Source organism: Emydura macquarii, unplaced genomic scaffold, assembly GCF_026122565.2.
Source record: "Emydura macquarii macquarii isolate MOO-44397 ecotype Brisbane River unplaced genomic scaffold, CSIRO-AGI_Emac_v2 contig_3122, whole genome shotgun sequence".
Taxonomy (NCBI): domain Eukaryota; kingdom Metazoa; phylum Chordata; order Testudines; family Chelidae; genus Emydura; species Emydura macquarii.
The window spans coordinates 1911726-1935000 of record NW_027133259.1 but is presented as its reverse complement, the minus strand read 5'-3'; the positions used below and the strand labels follow the sequence as shown (position 1 = coordinate 1935000).

General features: G+C 38.4%; 1 protein-coding gene across 1 annotated transcript in view; it reads left to right on the top strand.

Moving 5' to 3' along the window:
- Positions 1–23275, top strand: part of LRP6 (LDL receptor related protein 6) — a 154683-nt gene that overhangs the window by 7276 nt on the left and 124132 nt on the right. The window contains exon 2 of the mRNA XM_067531046.1: positions 4494–4887. Coding sequence (XP_067387147.1) covers positions 4494–4887 — 394 coding nt within the window. The remainder of the gene's footprint in view (positions 1–4493; positions 4888–23275) is intronic.

Here is a 23275-nt window from a genome sequence, read left to right as displayed (position 1 = left end):
AAAATCAGTGATGTTATAAAAAGGCAGCAACTTGACTGAGGCTTAATAATTGTACTGTACACCATAAAAACCAGCAAAGCTTATAAGTACATGCAGTAATATCTCAAAACTGGGTTTGAACTGTAGTGATTAATCTGAAAAGGGACAGGTGTGAATTACATGTTTTATAAGATGGTTGTTTTATAGGATTATTGCTTATCTGTTAATTTTTCTTTGTCACATGATGTGTAAACTGACTTGTATGTGTGCACTGGAAATACAGTTGGATATATATATTACATTACTTGATCAATAACTTAAAAAAAAAAGTTGCTAGTAATCATAATTGCTAAAGTAGATTCCTCCCTCCTCACCTCCAAAAACCTGTATCTATTCATTTGGAGTTGAAATTTCATTCTGTAAGTTAATGCTGTAGCAAAGTTAATGTTTTTGAAATGTAATCTTTGGATTGGTAATTTACAGATTTGATTTACAGAAAGCTAATCTTAAACTTGGGCCATGTACGTTTTGTTTTGAGGGTGTTTTGTAAACCTATATGCAAATCTGGTGTGTCCTTCAGGCTCCCAGGAAGTGATCAAAGATGGTCTCTCCTGTATCATACATAAAATATGTAACTGTACAAAAATTAAGAATTGTGAAGCTGCGAAAATGAACTTCAGTGGTAAAGGAAGTCCAACATTTTAAATTCTCAGCATTCAATGTGATGGATGAGCTGACACAAGGTGCTGTGGACCAAGTTGAACTGGGAAGTATAATGAAATGAAGTAATTTTGATTATTGGATGATGGATACATTTTTTTCATCACCATTGAAGAAAATCCTGAGTTGCAGAGAAGTGAAGATGAAAAGGTGATGTTACTAAAACTGGGTACTTTCTCCTTCAGCAAAAGTCATTAGCAGTGTCTTGTCCCTGAAGAGGGCTGTCAGTTTGTCTTGCAATGGTCCAATCTGTGCTGTCAAGTCAGTGACATCTTTCTCCTCTGGGGATCATCAGAATAATCCAACAGCTGGGTTTTACATGCTAACTTCTGAATTTATAGCTCCTGACAGGTCCCTCAGGTTCTTCAAAATCTGAAAGAAGAGGAAACCATTTGGTTTCTTCTTTGCACTTGGGAAGGCAAACATTAAAGTTTTCTAATATATCCACCTTTAGTATTTAGGCTAAGTATGCTAGCATAAGTCATTGAAAGTGTCAGCAATAGGAGAGAGCTAAAAATGAGGAAAACTTGCAGTTTTGTTCATGATTTAAACCTTGTTAGCACTTCCCTTTCATGTTAGTATGAAAGAGGACTTACTGGTCAGGGAAACCTGTATCATCTCAGAACACTGCACAGAAGCACAAATTCATTGGTGGGCCTTTAATTAAATTAATTGCTTTTACAGCTTTGTGAAGGATTAGGTGCTGGTTTTCGATCACTTCCTTACTGGCAAAAAGCTTGTGTAGGAAACAGTGAAGCCATAGGCGTTAGGTGTAATGATTTGCATTGATGTGATTGGGCCACTATTCTTACCAGTCATTGTATGGCTCCAGACAGGTAGATTGCAAAACACTGTGCCCATTAAATGCAGAAATCTCTGACTACTTATTGTAATATCACAAATATTGTTTTTGCACATTAGTTAAAGCAAGCGTTCAATAGAACCATCAGAAACATACCTTGAAAACAATCAAAGCATGCAAGCACGCATCAGCTGACCCATCAAGTTGAATTGCTAAGTAGTTGTTGATGTTTGTGAGTTCTGAAACCAATTGCTCTTGGGCATCTTCCTCTGGGTCTCTAATATAGCACAGAACAGTGTTATTTGTCAAAAGGCATGCTTTTCAGTCTGATATCTTCCTCAGATCCTGTGTCTTTAAAAAACCAAAAAACCAAAAACCTATGTCAGTTATATAGGGAAAGATTAATTTTTTTGGAACAGTTTTCCCCTTTCCACTGCTGTCTAATTCAGATGGGTACCGAATAAGATGCTTGAATGGCATTTCCCTATTGATGCTGACAGTTTGAGTAATCAGGTCTTTTTGATTTATTCAAAGCTTTAAGTTTAATAAGGAGGGGGAAAAATCCTCAGGTTTATTGTTCAGTGATGGATGCTTAGTTTCTAAATGTCACAACATCTTGGAAGACTTAATACTCTCATCAGCCAGCCCTTCAGAATGCAGTACAAGTTGTGGTTTTGAATCAGTCTATGTAAAACTGTGTGTCATGCTTGTAGCTGTATTTCATTCTGAAATGTAATTCGAATAACTTATATCACTTTGTGAAAAGGACGTTTTTCAGAATCATTCCTCAGCCAGAACTGAGCTCCACCAAAGAATGAACAACCTATGCAATACAGTTGTGTTAGGCTCAGCAGTGCCTTCATGATTACACTTGACATGCCTGGTGTTCCAATTCAGTGCATGCTGTGTGCATGGGTTCTTCAACTTCGTGTTGTACATAATAATGGAGCTTGTACTTGTTTGTGCCTGGATTTACCTTATTCAAACATGGGGCATATTATCTGATTAGAAACAATTCTGTCAGTCTGCTGTGCACACTTTTATACTGTACTTATCACAAGCTGAATTTCTCAGACTACGGTAGTATGGTAATTTTACAGGTACACACCATTATATTGCTCATCTTCTTTTTATCAGTTTGTGTGTTGAATAACTTTTTTGGAAAATGTCCTTCTTTTTTTTTTTTTTTTTTTGGTATCGGACTTCTTGTGATCTGTCTAAGCAACTTTACACCTAAAGTTTGGGAAACCCTGTTTTGAATCATTAAAATTAATTTTAGACTTGGTGGGGTGGGGTGGGGGGAAGGAACGAACATGGAAAGATAAGGAAACAAATCTGTTACTTAAAATAGGGTTCTTCTCTCATTCTGTAAAAATGCCTCCTCCATCCCCCATGGAAGTACTATGCCTGAACTAAATGTTTTTCTGTAAATCAAATATTTGGGTAGATAAAGATGTTAAGTTTAAAATCTGACTGTTAAAAACAAACAATCCACTGCTCAATTTTACATGGAGATCTAAATGACTAGGTGTGAAGGGGATTTGTATGCAGTGTTTGTAAAATGAACCTTAAAAAAACCCAAACGTTTAAATTGGGTTTGTAAATTTGTTTTCAGTGCTTACAGACAGTTCCTGATTCAGAATGACACAGAATAAATGTTTTCTATTCTGTCCCCCTGTTCATCCCCATATGAGTTTTTTTAAAGGACATGGTATGGTAGAACTGCAATGAATAGTCTTGAAAAACTGAACTTCTGAGGTGACATTTTAAAGTGTAGATCGATTTAACAGGCACATGGATTTCTAGTTTCAGTGTAGGCCCTTTATAAGAACTCTCTCTTCTGGAAACAAAGGTACTGTCTTTGTAAGAATCTGCAGACAGACACAATGGCCGTCATCAAATCATGTGCAGTTTTGACTCCATAAATACAGGCCTCTTTCTGGTGACCTAATGGGTTACTTCAGCCTGTAGAGGGACCTCGTAGTTATGGGTAAATGTACCACTTTTTGTTAACTTAACAGCAGTGGTATAATGACATGCACATGAATATGTTTAGAGGGCCAACCTCGGTGTTCAGCTAGCTAATTTGTGTCCTCATCACAATAGTACATGAGCAACCATAGAGAAGGCTAGTTGTGTTTTGTGATAACTGTTTAAAAGGGGTTTTCATTTGTGGTGTTTCTTGTTTTTAAAATCCTGTTCTTACTGACTTTCATTGCAGAACTGATGATGCTGGAATATTCATAATGCCATACGATACTGATGGTTGAGTATAATTAAAAGGATATGTTACACTTAAAATATCTCTGTTCCTGGTTGCTGCCTTTCAATAGTTTTATTCATGGATTACATATGAAAGTTATACCGACTGTGCAGAACAAAGTATGTGGTAGACAAACTAGACATGCAAAAATAAAGACATTAGATCAGATAACTAAACATGGCATGGTGGGGCTCAGTTTGAAAGAAGACTTCACACATTTTCTGTAGCCTTGCTTTTTCCACTCGCTTTAATACTAATTAACCTTTTATATAATGTCTTTCATTTCAAGCTGCTTCAGAGTGTGTATGTGCAGCACCGTTAAAAAGAGCCTTCTTTAGATTGGAGGGCAGCAGCAAGTCAGCAAAAGGTGCACTGCACACTGCCTCAGTTTCCCCTACAGGTACTGTTTAAACACTGCTATCCTAGGAAAAGGTGCCATGTGATCTTCAGTGAATGTATTGAGACCTGCTTTTTTTTTTGTTAAGGATCTTATTTGAATGATACACAGCCTAGAATAATGAGCTGCATGTTAGTAATTTATCTTTTTTGAAAGGGCTGAGAGAATCTTGTTGAGATTTGAAACTGTGACTTCAGGTTATCTGGTCAACTTCCAAAAGCTGCCTTTTTGGGAGTCATTTTATACTATGTCTGTGAAATTACTAATGCCTTAAATTATAATTGCCTGACTTACATTAATGTGTGTCATTTTTTTCCCCCCTCCACCTAAAGCTGCCCCCCTGCTGCTGTATGCAAACCGACGTGATCTGCGATTGGTGGATGCTGCAAATGGGAAGGAGAACGCTACAGTTGTAGTGGGTGGTTTGGAAGATGCAGCCGCAGTGGACTTTGTGTTTGTCCAGGGGTTGATATACTGGAGTGATGTAAGCGAAGAAGCCATTAAACGAACAGAATTTAACAAAACTGGGAGTGTACAGAATGTCGTCATTTCTGGGCTTTTGTCACCTGACGGGTTGGCATGCGATTGGCTGGGAGAGAAACTATACTGGACGGATTCTGAAACAAATCGGATTGAGGTTTCCAATTTAGATGGATCTCTGAGAAAAGTTTTATTTTGGCAAGAACTGGATCAGCCAAGAGCAATTGCCTTAGATCCTGCAAGAGGGTAAGTCTTTGTTTATTTTTTAAATTGTTTGGGTAGGTTTTTTTTGTTTTTGTTTAAAATCTTTGGTATGTCTTGTTCATTGGTTATTGAAATTCAATTAACTGTGTACTCATTAAAGAGATTTGAATATTCTCAGTTATCCTCTGACCTTTAAATATAGCACTGTCCTAAGCCAGTTTGCACACCAGATGGTGTTCTTGTTTTTCTTGCTCTTGCTGTGAGATGTGAAAATAATCTGCAATATTGCTGATTGTTTGTGTATGTGTGCAGTGACTTGCTGTCTGAACAACAAACTCTCTCTCTTTAAAATCATCAGATGTGCAAGCAAACCACGTGAGAATGACAAGAATAGTTTCTTCTTTCTAGTAGCAGTGCAGGGGATGATAATTCACTTGGTTCTGATGACGGTGTGAAAACAGATGCAGTCCGTTTGTTTGTAGGGCCAACTTGACCTGCCTGTGGAGCTGTGGTATTCTGCATTTCTGCTGTGCTCTGAATAACTTTTTTTTGGTCTTTGCTCAGCATTGCTGATACAGTATACTTTAAACGACATAACGAACAAGAAATACCAAAATGTGAGAGAGATTTCAGCAATTAAGTAGAAAATACATTTATTATAAGCAGCTGACTCCACATCATCTGCTGGGAAATTATGTTGTAATAAAAATGAGATGATACAGTAGAACTGGCTAAGGTTACTCATAGTACAAGCTTTCTTCTTCCGACCTCCCACTTCAAGGTCTGATGTTGTACCTTAGGATATGTCTACACTGATGGCGGCAAAGTCGCTGCCGTCAGATCGATCTGTCTGGATCGACTGGGCGGTCAGTGAAGACCCGCTCAATCAATCCAGAAGTGGATGCAGTAAAACCACCCCCTCAAGTGGCATAGCGCTGCGTCGACGGGAACTCTGCGTAGCTTGCGTAACTCCCGTCGACTGCCGCCGAATCGCCTGGTAAGTGTAGACCAGAGCTGAGTCATGACTTTTTATTCCCTTCCAGGGCCTTTTCTAAATGGTGGCCATCAAGCATGCTAAATTCTGTTGTGGTATGTGATGTAGATGAATGTCCACTGAAGTTTAGGATGAGACCACAAAATCATGGTGACATTCTCTCTAAAACTGATGGTCTCCAGAGGTGAAAGCCTGGTGCAATAACCTAGTGGGCCATCTAACCCAACAAGAGTTTTCTTATAATTGAATAGGGTCAGTAATACAAAGTAGCTTACAAATAAATAAAGTCTCTCTTTTTTTCTTTTTTCTTTGATTGAGCAAGAAAGTTCACCTGTATCTGCAATATTAAGATGACGGACAGAGAGGGTGCTTTTTATAAAAGGGTCTCTGTCAACACCTTTCTCATTTTCAGTTGTTTGGAGGTGTTGCTGGGTAGAATGTTAGATACTTTGGTTGCTGATTTCAAATTTGTCCTTATAGCCACATTGCCTCTATTTAAATTGTAATCTCATTTTTAGTTTTTGAACACAGTGTGTGATTTTCAAGTACAGGAATCTATATAGTAAAATGTGCTGAAATTTAATTATCAAACTTCATAGATATATTGTAGTAGAAGATTTTTTCAAGTTTTTTCCCCCCATAAAAATTTTGAGGCTTATGGATAAGATATAATAAGAATAAAAGTACTTTCTCCACATTTCACACTTGCATATATCAACAGGGTTAGAAATAAATGGGCGCAGTAGCAGATAGCAAAAAGACGGACTTCTCCTCTCCTCCCCCACCAACATCTTTGAAAGTTTGTAACCTGACACTGAAACAGTAAAGTTAATATACCAATCATCTACAAACCTAAAACAAAAAAAATACTGAAGGAAGCAAGTGAAAATATTTTGAAAATCTTCTCTTCAAAAAAGAGAAGATGAAAAATAAGGCAAACATGTTTAGGATAGGCAAACAATATTTTGTTTACCATCTAGCTGTTGATTGCAGTACATCAAGTTAGTGTTTTCTTTATATAGATCGTTTGAATTCATATACAGAACATCAGGAATGAAATTTGTATAAAAGTAGAATTAATAAACTTTTTTTTCTTGCCAAAATTAGCGTGGTTTCTATTGACCTAATCAAAGATGGTGTCCATGTGTCAATGAAGTTTAGCAATTTGTCTTGCAACATAAGAGAAGTTTTATCTATCACTAATAGAAAGCAAACTCTAGCGAATCACTTGGGCTTTGCAAGAGGAGTTTATATTTTCTAAGTGTATATGGTAACATTCTTGGTGGCCAGAAAAGGTAAATCTAATCCAGTAGTATACACTTTTGGGGGTGGCTGGGGAGGTCTTTTAGACCAAAAATAAGCGATAGAAGGACAAGTCCACTATAGATGGGCAAAAGTGGTTCTCTTTCCATATCCTTTTCAAATATCTGATTCCTAATTGCCTAATTAATAGTTTATTCTCTGATCACAATCTGATTTCAAATTTTAATTTAAATCTTATGTAATTGAAAAGCAAGAAAACATTTTCAAATTTTGCTACAGTCCATGTCGGTACAAGTTTGTGACAAGAATACTTTCAAAGACTGAATTTTAAATATAAAGGAATATTCTTTTTTTCTGACTCTCTGATAAAACTGTTCCTGATGAGATTTATTGATACACTAGTACCTAAGTTGTAAATAGTGAAATAAAGGATGTTTCCTGATGATTTATTTAATATTTTGTAAAGATTGATCATTCTCAAAAATCTGAAAAACACCAGCAGTCATCTTATTCTTTAACATTTAATCAAATTGAGAGTGCAGTTTTTGTCTGCTGAAAAATCCAATTGAGGAGAGATGCCATTTTAGCAAACTGATCATATGTCAGAGTTTTCTCCTAAAAATTAAGGATGGATGCCATCAGCACAGGGATGGAAATATAAGAAGTATAAAAAATATCTTCACTTTTTCAGTAGCATTTATTAATTTATTACCATATAGCTGTTTGTACCAGTGTGTTGTCTGGGAGTTTTGTATTGGTGCCCATCAGCTGGTGTGTGGATCCAGCAATGAAGAAGATTAACAATAGCATCCTAATAATAAAATCTATACTTGAAAAACAAAGCTTTCTCTTCTCCTAGGAATCCCAGTCTGTGGCTCTTTGTATACAAAGTTATTTCTTACTCCAAATGAAATAATCTGTACATTTTGCAATTTAAAAAGAAAAATGATTTGGTGACTGAATAGGGTTTAATGAAAAAATCAGTTTAGTGCATAGTGACCATTTTCATAAATTTAATAAATCCAACTTGTATAAAGTGGCACACATAACAAGTTCCTGATTTTAGCTGAGTTTGTTCCAAAAACTTAAAAAAAAATTCTTCGGCAGTTTTGTGAGCTGCCTTGTTAATGCCTTAGGAACAGAAAAGTGATATTGACCATTCTGGTTTCCTGGTCAAGCTGAATTAAGTAGTGAAACGTGTTTATACAATTGATATTTAAACAAAAAAAGGGCTAAATTGAATGTCGGTGGGCAGTTAAAGCAATTTAATTTTATTTAGATCATAACATCATGACTTCTTGGCAGTGTCTCATTTAATAGAAGTTAAATTGTAGTGGGATTTTTGAGGGGTATTTTTTTTTTTTTTTACCACTACGGTTCTCAAAATAATCTCTACTACCCGCATGGTCCTACTACTTCAGGCCAGTAAGAACTCTGGAATGGGGCTCTTTGTATTGTTGTCAGCCATTGTGCCCGCAAAGCTAATTGACCAATCTGTGGAATGTCATGCTGGCATAGGGAGTGTCACTGGAGTGATGGAGACGGTGGGGAAAATAAATGGCTGGGTAACCCCCACTATCACTGCCAAAACATCCTAATTTTATATATGTTGCCACTATTGGTAGTTTATACATGGGGACCAAGCTGGAGTTTTACTTAGAAAGCCAGTGTAATCTAAAATGCATAAAAGGTCTTGCTAGCTAATGGTGTAAGCATTGGAGCATGGCTTAAGGTTTTCATTTTCACATGCTGGAATTTATTATTTGACATGATTATTTTTCATCCTTCTGCCAGTGGAACAAACTCCATATGTGTGGTTCAGGGGGAGGGGAAAGGGATGTATAGTTATTTGAAGTCAGTGGGAGTTTTCAATACTGTTTCAGGAAGACTCTCTTTGACCAAGTCCCAAACACCCTTTCTGAAACTGTGTTTTATCTGACCTGGATTAAAACTTAAGCTGTTCTTAATAGTGGTGCAGCTGGAGCTGGTGATAACATGTAAAAGATGTTTGTGTAGACAAGGTTTTAGTTATATGCCAAAAAAAATTAACATTAGAAAGTTGGCCATGTGGTCTCGAGAAAACTGCTACCAAGAACTGCTGGCTTTTCTCACTTCTAGGTATTTACTGTGCGGTGAAAAGGAATTCTAAATGTCTGCTGGAAGCTCTGACTAATGTCTTGTATTTCAGTGGTATTTTTTTAATTCAACTAACTCTAGAGTTAAAATAATTGCTAGTGAATAAACCTTTATAAGTAAAACTATGTAATCAGTTCCCATTGTAAAAAAATTTCAATTAATGGGTGTCATTAGAGAGTACAAAGAGTAATATACTATTTTTCATGATAGTGTAGGTTGATTTCTAGATGTGTTGTGGGAAGCTCTTAAGTTTTAGAGAAAAGGGGAGTGATTTTTCTCATGCTTTAATTTTCGTATGATACCCCTCCAGTTTTTACATATGCCCTTTTTTATTGACTGAAATTATGTTTGACTACTGTCTCTCAGTCTCTGGAGTCATTCCCCTAGGGAGAAAAGGGCTACATAAATTAGTAAGATACCAATAAAGAGAGTACGGAAGTCAATACAATGCAGACCTGAAGAAGAGCTCTGCATAAGCTTGAAAGCTTCTCTCTCGCACCAACAGAAGTTGAGTCCAATAAAAAATATTATCTCACCCACCTTGTCTCTCTAGTATTGTGGGACCAACATGGCTCCAAAAGTCCTGCATAATACAGTACATGATGTTTCCATGGCAGTGCTTGCTCAAGACGTTAGAACTAAACATTTAAACTGAAGTATAATTTTTCATGTGCAATTTTTGTAAACCATTTGAGGCATTGGTATGTGTGAGCAAAGTGTTCTCCAAACATTCTGATGGCTTTATCTGGTTTAATTTTTCTAGTGAAGACTAGGCATACATGTACATTGGCAAGATCTGTCACCTTAGTCACAGGGGCAAGGTGATTTTGTAAGAAAATACAAGTAACAAAAAAAAAAAAGTGGACTAAGAATACCTTTTTCTGATTTAGCTTAATCTATTTCCAAAGTGGTTGAGGGAGTAATTTGGAAACAGGTGCTCTTAATCTGCAATAAGAATGTCCATATACAGAGTTTATTTAGGAATAACTCCCCGTGTAGACAAGTACATAAGCATGTATGTAAACTTATTCGCATGACTAATCTCAGTGACTGTGTCCTTAAAGCTAAGCATGTATGTTAACTTTTGCAGCATCCAGGGCTAAAATTTTATTTTTTATTAAGAACGTTTCTTTCTGAGTGGCATAACATTTTTGACACTTGAGAACAAAAACTGGGTCAGTGTTAACAATGAAAAGTTATTTAGACTTTCAGTAAAATAACAAATTGATTGTGAACTTTTATGTATACACACAGAAGCCAAGGTTTTTTACAATAGGAGTGTAAAGTTAGGCTCCAATGTTCATATGAATAATTGGAGGGTGAAGGGCACAGCAGCTCTGAGTGAAGGGGCTGGAGAATGTGTGAAGCCGCCCATGAACCTCATCTCTTGTGCCCCTACCCCATCCTTATTACTCTTCCTCCCCTCCCCCCCCATGCTGTCTACCATTCTTCTCTCCCCAATTGCTGCAGGTAGGAGAATCTCTGGCACCCACTGTGCTGTCTGCATTTATCCCAGGCAGCAGCTTTACATGTGTGTCTCTCATTGGGTATGCAGCACTGCCTCTACGTGAACAATGAACTCTAGTTAAGGACCTATGGATGGGATTTTTCAAAGCTCCTACGTAATTTAGGAGCACAAGTTCCACTGATTTAAAATTTGCAAACCCTGATGAACGATTGTAGCCTTGTAGAATCACTTCAGTTTTCTTGACTTGTGGAAGTTGCCTATTTCAGAAGGTGTCATGAGTTGCAAATATAGCACAGGCTAATATGCTTGTCAGTTTGTGTTGGTGTCTGTGCTGTTCTCATAGTGATGATGTTTAATGAGGCTCGGAATTTGCCTTTTTCAGTACAGATGATCATTTTAAATGTGAAACTTCTTAGAATTTCAGAGATCAGAGTTTTTTTCTACTAACAATTAAGAAACTAATTAAAGAAACAAGCACAAAGCATCCATTATAGCAATTTAACATGAATAAAGTGGAAAGAAAGTAAAGAACTGGTAACATATAAATAAAAATTTGATTTAAATTTAAGAAATAAATTTTATTTCGTAAATCATGATTATCTACCCTGCCAATAACTGGTTAGAAAAGACTACCTCTTTAACAGGCATAATAACTGGTTAAAACTTAAATTAGTTGATTCTGGATTATTTAATGTTAGCATGGACACAGAAATTGAAATGGTTCAACTAGTGCTACCATGCGTTGATTCTGGGCGCCAAGACAGGAACAGTGGGATACATAATGAGAATATCTTGCAATTGAAATGGTTATGGGCAATTCTAATGTGGATATGCAGCGGTAAACCAATTCTTCATGGCTGATGCTAGCACACTAAATAAACTATTTGTACTTAAACTGATTGAATTACATACTATTCAGTTCTCTAGTATAGGCAAAGCCACACTAGGTGTTTGGAGATCAGCAATTTCACACTGATTGTCTTGATAAACTTTATTGAGGGAAGTTAGGTCCTAACTGTTGTATAATTGGTAGAAAGCCCACTGATGTCAGACTTGAACTTTTTTTTTTCAGAAGATACTGTGGGGCATGGGCTATGCAATATGAGATTTTGTATTTGCGTCTGATTTCTAGTCAATTGACAAAGTTTCTAAGTAGCTGTAGTCTACATTTTTAGAAGACAGAGACCAACTCTATTGTTCAGACCTTGAAGATCACTTTTAAAAAAAAAAGGAATTTAATTTCCCAATTAAAAAATAGATGTAGATGGTAACTTGCTTTTATAAAATCTGACTTTTACTAGGAAATCCTTGTGCACACAATTATTTTAAACCAGTAGAATAATAGTCTTGTAATTTAATACTTCTTTAGACATTTTAAGACTAATTATCTTCCTTATTCCATGCTCAAATCTGTAGACGTGAACGTATCTCCTCACAGAAAATGTGCAGGATGGTATAAAATCCACTTACTTTGTTTCATGTGTGGATTGGGTTTTGGTTCTTTAAGACCTTTGGGTTAAGACATGTGGCAGCTATCAAAGTCACCTTCAAAATAACTGGTTTGTTTGAAATCTTGTGTTCAGTGCACTTAGTTGCTGTGGTGATAAGGGCTATATAAATTAATAAAATAACTGTCAAATGAGCGTAAAAGTTAATACCAACTTGAGATGTTTACATTCAGTGTTTGCTCAGTAAGTTAGGTTAAATATTTAAACCAAAATAGGAATTTCTGTTCTGCTTACATTAGCCCTGATGATATGCTTATGCTCATACTCAGGTTTCTGATTCCTGCTTTCAGTTCCTACAATTACAAGCAATTTCTGAGGGAAGTCTAAACTGTGAAGACAGGCTGAATTTTTAAAATGTATTGGTGAACAAGTTTTAACTAAAAACAAGAGTTCTGATCTGACGAAGTGGGTTACAGCCCATGAAAGCTTATGCCTGCAGAAATTAAATGTGTTAGTCTTTAAAGTGCTACGGGACTCTTGTTGTTTTTGCTGTATACAGACTAACATGGCTACCCCCCCTGGAAGTTTTAACTAACGTGATTTTAAACAGGATTTTGTGTTTACCCAAGGCATGGCAAGTCCTATTTAAAAACATGACAGCTGGTCAGTCTTCCTAGGTGAAAGCCTTATCTTTAAAGTCCTGTTAGGTAAACATGTTGGCTAATGTTTTTTTAAAAGTGCAACTTATTTTCGTAGGGTAGAAATGTTCCATGACGGTCAGCAAGCACGTGACCAAAAAGGGCAAATAAATTCACAGCGTGATGTGATCTTGCCTGTACTAGGAGGCCCATGAAGTAAAATTGCAGGTGATATTGTTACAGCAGTGCTGTGGCTTTTTAAAATTCCTCCAGCTATTTATGAAAACAATGGCTTGAAAACTATTTGTAGTGCTGAGCTGCTTACAAGTGCACTCATTAGCATTTCAGTGTGGATAATATATTCTCTGATAATCACGGTTTCGCACTTCAGCTAAGAATCAGTAACCTCTTACTGGATTTTAGAGTGTGCCTGGTTTCTGATCAGTAAAACTAAACTTAGGCACTGCAGTTAAGATTTATTTTTATACTCTATACAGAGGAAAGATTTTTGCAATATCTTTTTTTAAAAAATGAGTTAATTTTAGAAAATGTAACCTCAATGCTCAAAAAAAGTGTTTTGGTTTATATTTGGTTAGAGGGTGGTGGTTGGTTTCTGTTTCAGAAGTAGGCCTATGATCTGTTCCAGCAGCATAAAATGAACTGTTTCTCAGGCCTTGACTACACTAGAAAATAAGTTGACCTTTAACACAGGTCAACTTACAGCCACCGTTACTGCGGTGGCTGACATCTACACTACCCTTTTTGGGTCAGTGGAGTGTGTCCTCACCGGGAGCACTTCCACAGACCTGAGAGGGACAGTGTGGGGAGTTGAGAGCCCGGTCTCTCAGTTCCCTGCTGGGAGGCCCCACAGGCTCCTGGGCTGACTCCCCCCTGCGCCCGCCCCCCCGTCTCCACTGGGAGCCAGCCTCAGGCTTCTCCTCTTCCCATTCCCCGCCAGGAGCCAAGGAAAGCTGTCCGGGGCTTCCCCCCTCCTTGTTTCCGGGGGAAGCTGTCTGGGGCTTTTTGCCCCTGTGGAGTGGGATTCAGCTACTCTGGCTTCTCGCTCCTCCAGCCCACTCCCCCCTGGGAGCCGGCATTGACAAGGCTGCTGTGGCAGGCCTTCTCCCCTCCCCTTTCCCCTGGGAGCTGGGGGGAGCAGTTCGGGGCTTCTCTGTTCCCTCCTCTATTCCGGAAGCCAAACAGCCATGGCAATTTCAGGGCTGAGCCGTGAAATTGACAAGGCTGCCCTGGCTCCCTGCCAGGAGTGGGTGGAGAAGCCATGGCTTCTGGCTCTGCTCTCTAGCTGCTCAGCTCTTCCAGAGGCTTTCTTGCCAATGTCACCACTTCAGGTGACATTGGCAAGAGTGACAGCCCCACAGCCGATGTAAGGGGAACATATTGACTACATTGACATTGCATCACCCTAACTAAGCTGACATTTCACATTGTCGAAAAAAAACGGCAGTTTTGTGGGCAGGAAGGTGATTGCAGTGTGTCCACCAGCACTGTTCTGTTGAAAAAAGCTGACTTGGGTCTACAGAACAATTTAGTGTAGAGCAGGTCTCAATCTTGCATTATGCAACACAAGTAGTTAGCTCTGGACTGGAAAATGGCTTTAAAAAAACAAACAAACAAAAAAAACCAAAACAGTTTTGTTTTTGAAAACCAAACCTGCAGATCCTTGTGAAAGACTTGCCAGTTTTACTTGGCTCTCCAGATTTTCAAAATTTAGACTCAACACAAAACCTTTCCACAAGCTGAAGTTAATTCCTGGTTCCCAATTCCTTATTGAAAGATCAGAAATTTAAATTGAAAAACAAATCATCAATCTGAGATTGAATGTTTGGAAAATTCACTGTAAAATGTGATTGAATTTTATAACGATTAGTAGTTTACTTAATCATTAATTAAACAATTCAGATAAGGAACTAGGTGTTCACTGGCTGCACGTGACAAAGTACATGTCACTTGGGTGACCCAGAAAGTCACTGTGACCGTCAGATTGTTCTGAATTAGTTGGGAAAAGTCAGTCCCCGGCCCCTTCTATGTGTAAAATGTTGTGGCCCATGTCGCCATCTTTCCTTCCTCCGAAAACGCATGCACCCTTTATCAAGGCAAGAGGAGTAGTAAACAGGGATGTTTCAGAGGGAGAGGCTGCATCTTCTGTGTTTGGAGGTAGAGGGACTTGGTGAATGGTGTGTTTGGCCCATTGCTTGTTCCCTGTGACAGTAGTGTGGCTCAACTGTGGGTCCCTGAATAGAAGTCCAGGTGAAGAACATCTCTTGTTTTTTTTCCACTGAGGACCATGTGGCTGTGACCTTTGGGTATTTGAACAGAAGCCGTGTTTAAAGTCGGAGTGGTTAACCTTTCCCTTTTAGTGTGAGGGGTGGAGCTGAGCAGCAGGCTTGATGTGTATATTGGTCAGTTGCTAGAGCAGCAAATGGGAGTTCCTGAAAGGAGTTGAGAGAGGGTTTGCTGTTTTAGGTATGGCTCTACACCAGGTAGCTCATACGGACAACATGGGAACAACTACTGTGACTTGCCTTGTCTGTTCTGTGTTGTCCTTTCTGCCGGAAAATGGAAAAGATTTTTGATGTATGAAGTTCAAGCTGGGGGCCTTAGTGGAGGAGAAGATACGTGGTCTGGAAGCACAGGTTTCAGCCCTGCTCAGCTTCTAAGAAAATGAAGACTTCTTGGGCAACCAGATGTGGAAATCCTTGCCACAGAACTACAATGGTAAGGTTCAGTGATAAGGGAATTGGAGAGAGTCCATAATTAAAGAAGTGGAATGGTAATTTGTGACCCAGACTGGAAAGAGAGCCAGAAGGCAGGCAGTGAGGCTAGATGTATTAAAACATTATCAGATACTTAGGTTTTTCCATACTTGATGTGCTATCTCTGGAGGAACGAAACAGAAAGCTACAACAGACATACCTGCCTGGGTGTCCTTGGAGTACGAAGCAACCAACCAGCTACGATACCAGGACAAGACTGCTGGCTGTGTGACTGGTGCGAGGCTGAAGGTTTTGGATTGTGGAATATTGGGCTGTACTAATGTATCTAACAGGTGGGGTAGGCTGGTGGCTATTCTTTTTTGGAGACTAGCTGGAGCAGGTAGGAGGGCGTTACACCAACGTGGTTCAAACTCAAATTCATCATGTCATGAATGAATTGAACCAAAGTAACAAAGCATGTGAAGAGACTAAATTTCTCACTTGCTTATACACCAATGCTAGGATTCTGGGTAACAAGCAAGAGGAACTGGAAATTTTCAGTGAGGAGAAATGTGATATAATTGTCATTACTGAAACCTGGTTGGATGACTCTCATGAATGGAATGTTAAAATGATTTGTTATAACCTGTTTAGGAAGAACAGAGTGGGTAAAGGTGGGATGGTGGTAGCACTCTACATTAAAGACACCATTGCCTGTTTTAGGGTTATTGATCTGTATGCATTCATGATTCTGATTGATCAATGTGCTTGCTTGCAGCACCAGGAGGGGTATTGGTGAGTGTCTGCTACAACCCACTTAATCAAACCAGAGAGGAGGATGAGTTACTCATTAAACACCTGTCTGTAAGGTGTGGAAAGAAAACTGAGGGTGTTATAGGGGAATTTAGTATGGAAGTTACATGCAGGAGGTCTCATGCAGCCAGTAATAAAACATCATTGGAGTCTGTAAAAGTTATAGATGATTATTTTCTAATCTAAAAGGTATTGACCCCAACATGAGGTAGCTGTCTTTTTTGGGCCTTATGAAGATGAATTGATCACTGGACTGGAAGTTGGTGGTTGTCTATGGGCCAGGGATCATTATCTGATTAGCGTCAATATAGGGAAACAGAGGATGGTCCAAACCAGTAATACATGTACTTTGCACTAATTTCCCAAAACTGGGCAAAATTATGAGCAAAATGGATTGAGAGGAAAAATTTAGATAGAAAAAATGTTAAGGAAAATTGGGGAAGTCATAAAGAAGAATGTATTAGATGGCCACAATCAAGAGAGGACAACAACTGACTAAAATTGCATCTTGGTACAGTGGCAAAGTGAAGGTAGTGATTAGAAATTTTTAAAAAAGGAAGAAAGGAAAAGGAAATAGATTAGCTATTATGAAATGTAAAAAATTGGTAAGGGAATCTACAGACTTCAGGGAAAAATCCATGGTTAGTAGAGCTAAGGACACCAAGATGGAGTTTTTAAAACATCCGGAACAAAAGAAATCTTAGCAATGGTAAAGGCTTAATATGAGATGGAGATGATGAAATTGTTAATAGTGATGCAGAAAAGAAAATGCCACTTCCTGAAATTTTGGGAATGTTCTAAGCATCAGTGATGAGAACCTATTGATTTTTGGATAAAATTGGAAAGCAGAAAGGGGGAAAATGGGAGACACATGAAGCCCCTGCCCTGCCAGCTTTTTAACACAGCCACAGTTTCAAGCAATTGTATATAGCTCAAAAGATTGGCTGATGGCACCCGTTAACACCTTCCAGCACAACAATACTTCCCCATCTCATCTCTGCTTGTTCTCCCAATACAGTTTAACATGTTGACACCCTCAGTGATTTATTTCCCAAACAGAAGAAATCATGGAGGTGGATGGGTAGGTGTGAGATAAATGGATGCACACAGGACGGAGCCCCTGGCTGGATCCTATGCCATAGGTGGGGTAAGGGGGAACCTTGGAATGGGGATGGGCACACACAGTCCCTGGTGCGAGAAGATTGGGAGACCCCAATATGAAAGGATGGGGGTCACACAGCCCCTGTCATGGGCAGCGGAGGGTTTAGGGAAGAATGGGAATGAGGGTGCACTCAACTGCTAAAATGGATGGGAGAGTGGGGGACCCTGGTTGGGAGGAAAGGGAATACACACAATCCCTAGCAGGGAGAAGAGTTGAGGGGAGTTGCAGGCAGTCCCTGAAAAAGAGGATGGGAAGAGGCACACAGGGAGCTTATGGGGGTGGGAACGGAGTGATTCAAGGACCCGCTAGTGTGTGCAATGAACTCAGCCTACTCAGCTAAGAAGATGTGACCCCCCCCCTTAGCTCAATAGAGTTCATAGAAATTATTTGTGTAAGCAGTAGAGTTTATTAAATCAAAAATGCCAAACATTACAGGGACTGCATTGTTGGGATAACATACAAACCATGAACCATTTTGTGTGTTTCCAGAAACTTGGCCACTGGCATTTCTATGATGGAGCTTTAGAATTAAAAAGGAAAGGATGGAAGAAGTGGAGATATTCCAACCACAGATGAAGAGTTCTCCAAATTCTTTGAGAAGGGAAGTGAACCAAGCCACCTTGCTGCTGTACGAGTCTCTCAGCAACACTAAAGACACTGGCTGGTTCAACTAATTGTAGCCTATGGGGAACAGGATTGTATCCCTTTAAGTCCTTTGTGAACCATCTAATAGCAGGCATGTTGTTCTGTAATTTTAGAAGCCATCAGAAATGAGGAAGGGCAGCAGTATGTATTAAGCTAGATCTTTATATGTTTGTATGCAGTTACTTCAGAGCCAACTGTGCCTGTGCCGTTTCTTCATTGTTATTTTTGTTGTGTAATGAGCGAAAGGCACAACACTAATCTTAACAAATATTTTAATATTTGCAACACAATTTTAAAAGATTGATCAATTTAGCTATTTTCCTCCCTTTAATTTGTCCAAGAACAAACCAGGGTTTCTACAGACATTTTATTTTCTAACCATCCATATAATTTCTGTGAAAACGTCACAGCTGGAGTTGTAACTAACAGGTTATGGGAGGTAACTGTTCAAAATTGACCAAACAAACATCTAAACCACGCTCTTGATCTGTGCTGTAGAAAATGGAACAGAGAAGGATGGACCAATTTTGTTTTTCTTTTGGGGGAAGTTGATTTTTTTTTTTTTAAATGTCTGCTGTTGTATCCACCTCAGTAATGCTTTTGCTAAAAAACCTTTTTCTTCCTTTCCCGTGTTTAAAAACTGTCAACAGCATTCTGACTCTCCCCTCCCCCCCTTGTTTAACACCTACTTTACATTTTCATTTCCCAGGGGTTTCTTGACACTTTTTACTTTTACATCTTAATTTCTGTGCTTCAGCATAAAGTACCTCTTGTGTGTTGGGGAAGAAAGCATTGTTTTTTCATTGCAAGCAGTTAAATCAATGCTAGTTTATGCAAATAAAACTGTAAGAGTGAAATTACTTTTCAAATATAGCTTAAATGATGAGCAATATCTCAGCTCTTGCATGCTATAGTTAAAAATGGCACTGAACTTAAAGGAACTGTCTCACTTTCTTGCAATGCATTGACCAGGCACTTTTTTCCTGCTTTATTTTTATTTTATTAGTGCATTGAAACAGGTTGCCTCTTAAAACACAGCAGCATAAGAAATTCCCATCTCTTCCTTTTTCTTGCTCTCTGTTGTTTAAATCCATGGAGTGTTTTTTTTTTTTTTTTGGGGGGGGGGGGAGGAGGGGATACAGTTGGAATAAAAGATGCCATCTAGCTATCATACTTCTGACTCTTTTTGTAATTTCATCCAACTTTTGATCTTGTTTCTTAAATTTTTGTCTCCAAAATTTTTATATTCTTCTTTACATGTAGTTGGCTTTCATACTTCTCTTAATTGAGATCCCTCACAGAAGTTTCATAGTTGCAGATAGTATAATTTTCTGTTTTCATCATATGTACGTGGTTAAGCAATTTACCATCTTATTGTGACTGTCTGACACAATTTAAAACATAAGAAAAGTGAAAACTTAGCAAGTCTTTTTAAAAATAAGCCTCAGAGATTGTTGCTGTCCTAGGTGTAGGTTGCTATGCTAGATGTAGTTCTTTGTACCTACTGGAAACTCATCTTTGTAGGTTCTGAATGGGAATTTCCATTGGCCCCTAAGTCATACAAGGGATTACAATTATATGATGAGAAAAATTATTTGCGTACACAGGATTCAAGCCAGCACTTGTCATTTTGCTGGCAGACTGAAAATTACTTGGCTAAACAGTCAATGATGAAATAAGAGATGTTTGTTTAAAGGTTTGGTCATTATTCATAGCCACGAAAAGCATTAGTATTTAACAAATTACATATAAACCATTGATTGGAACTAACTATAGACCAAATTTGTATTCAAACAGTCTATGATAGTATAAATATACAGTTTAATAGTGAGATTTGACCGGAATTCATTGTTTGAAAACTACAAAAGATAAATTTTCACAAAAAATTAACCAGTTATGCATTCCTGGACAGATCTTCAGCTGGTGTAAATTGCTGTAGCTCTGTTAAAGTCAGTGTAACTAAGAACAAAAGAATGGCCATATTGAGTCAGACCAGTGGTCCATCTAGCATAGTATCCTGTCTTCTGACAGTGGCCAATGCCAGGTGCTTCAGAGGGAATTAACATAATAGGTAATCATCAAGTAATCCATCTCCTGTCACCCATTCCCAGCTTCTGGTAAGGCTAGAGGGCTAAAGGCTAGGGACCCTTCAGAGCATGGTTTTGTATCCCTGCTCATCCTGGTTAATAACCATTGATGGACCTATCCTCCATGAACATATCTAATTCTTTTTTGAACCCCGTTATAGTCTTGGCCTTCACAACATCCTGTGGCAAAGAGTTCCATAGGTTGACTGTGCATTGTGTGAAGAAATACTTCCTTTTGTTCGTTTGAAACCTGCTGCCTATTAGTTCTTGTGTTATGAGGGGAAGTGAAGTAAATAACACTTCTTTATTTACCTTTTCCACACCAGTCATGATTTTATAGACCTCTGTCATATCCCCCCTTAGCCAGCTCTTTTCCAAGCTGAAAATTTCTCTTCATAATTTTTGTTGCTCTTTTCTGTACCTTTTCCAATTCCAATATGTCTTTTTTTTTGAGATGGGGTGACCAGATCTGCATGCAGTGTTCAAGATGTGGGAGTACCATGGATTTATATAGAGGCAATATGATATTTTTTTGTCTTATTATCTATCCCTTTCCTAATGATTCCCAACATTGTTAGCTTTTTTGCTTGCATTATACATTGAGTGGATGTTTTCAGAGAACTATCGACAATGACTCCAAGACCTCTTTCTTGAGTGGTACAGCTAATTTAGACCCCATCACTTTGTATGCATAGTTGGGATTATATTTTCCAATGTATATTACTTTGCATTAATCAACATTGAATTTAATCTGCCACTTTGTTGCCCAGTCATCCAGTTTTGTGAGATCCTTCTGTAACCCTTCATAGCCTTCTTTGGACTTAACTGTCTTGAGTAGTTTTGGATCATCTGGAAATTTTTGCCTTTTTCCAGATCATTTATGAATATGTTGAACAGTACTGGTTCCAGTATAGACCCCTAGGGGACACTCTCCATTCTGAAAACTGACCATTTATTCTTACCCTTTGTTTCCTATCTTTTGTTATAGTTGTTGGTGATCCTGCGGTGGTCGAGGATTATCTCATTCATAGGTTTTATTTTATACGGGTCCTTTGATGACCTGAGGAGCCCAATCCTTGTGTTGCAGGTGGTGTTGGAAGATAGGGTTGGACCACAATTGTTAGTAGAGTGGTGAGGCATGATCTCCCTTTACAAAAACCATGTTGACTCTTTCCCAACAAATTGTTTTCATCTGTGCGTCTGATAATTAGGTTCTTTACTATAGTTTCAACCAATTTGCCTGGTACTGAAGTTCGGTTTACCGGCCTGCAAGTGCTGGGATTGCCTCTGGAGCCTTTTTTTAAAAATTGGCATCACATTAGCTATCCTCCAGTCATCTGGTACAGAAGCTGAATTGAAGGGTAGGTTACATTCCATAGTTAGTCGTTCTGCAATTTCACATTTGAGTTTCCTTCAGAACCATCTGGTCCTGGTGATTTATTACTGTTTAATTTATCACTTTGTTCCAAAAACACTGCTAATGAAACCTCAATCCCTGTCATTCCTCAGATTTGTCACCTAAAAAGAATTGGTCAGGTTTGGGAATCTCCCTCATATCCTCAGCCGTGAAGACTGATGCAGATAAATAATTTAGCTTGTCTGCTGTGGTCTTATCTTCCTTGAGTGCTCTTTTAGCACCTTGATCGTCCAGTGGCCTCACTGGTTGTTTCGCTTCTGATGTGCTTACTTTTTTTTATTTTTTGAGTTTTTGGCTAGTTGTTCTTCATATTCTTTTTTGGCCTTCCTAATTTTATTTTTATACTTCATTTGCCAGAGCTTATACCCCTTTCTAGAGCTTATGCCCCTTTCTATTTTCCTCAAAAGGAAAATAGAAATTTCCACTTCTTAAAGGATGCCTTTTTGCTTCTAACTACTTCTATTGCTTTGGTTAACAATGGTGGCACTTTTTTGGTCCTCTTATGTTTTTTTAATTTTGGGTATGTGTTTAAATTGAGCCATAATTATGGTGTCTTAAAAACAAAGAAACAGTGTTCAAAACACCCAGAAATAAAATGTGAAAATGAAGGGAAAGAGGCAGAAAAATTCAGGGGATAGGTTGAGAGAAGGGAAGCATGAAACACAACATCCTTGTATAGTCACTTCTCTAGCCCAAGCCTTAGTTCAGTTTGTGTACAACGCTACTTTATACAATCTAAGGCTCTAGCCTACTGTAATTCCACATCCTATAAGTAGGTGAAGGATGGCTTAAACCACTAGTCTGAAAGTCGGGTTCTGTTCCCACCTCTGCTTGGCAGAGCTTTGTAACCATGGGCAGTTCTCTTAGCCAGTCTGTACTTGTTATCTCATCTATTAAAACAGATGATATCAACCCACCTCATTTGGACATTGAGTTAATTATTGACATTTGTAAAGAGATCTGATCCTCTGACTGGCAACAAAGAAATACAGGTTCAAATGTACTAGTAAATTTTGCTGTATGAATGGTTTGGTTTTTTTTTGGGTGCCCAGCTTAACATGCCTGACATGGAGGCTGAAGGCTGATGCGACAGGGGAACATTAGCAACATTAAATTCTGATAAGCTTTGGTGGTTATTTAATGCCTAGTGCCATAGAAGTCCAGAGGAGTTTCACCATTTCCTTCAACGAGAGTTGGATTGGGACTATATAGGTAAAAGGGCTGTCCTTCGAATAGAGTGGGAAAATGAGTTTGTAGAGCTCTGGTTCCTATTTAAGTTATTTGCCTCTGTCAGTCTTCCCCTTTTGAAGCCTGGCCCTGTGCAAACAACTGGTAGTAATCTTAAATTGAAATAGTCAGAGCTGGAATTCTCATCAGAGGCTGTGAAAGAATTGGTTATCGTGCATGTGTCTCTAAAACACCAAAATGGGGGACAGATGCACATATTTGCATACTTTCGGACCCCCTCCCTTTTTCTTTTTTCTTTCCAGATGGTTTGTAAATTTCCCAAACCACTTTGCCCATCTCCTTCATCCCTATTATAAACAGCATTAAGAAAGCTCCCTAAGGAACTTAACATGTTGACGTTCTGAGCTTGGAGTATTCAGTATAGTTGTAACTGTGCTGATACACAGGCTGAACTGAG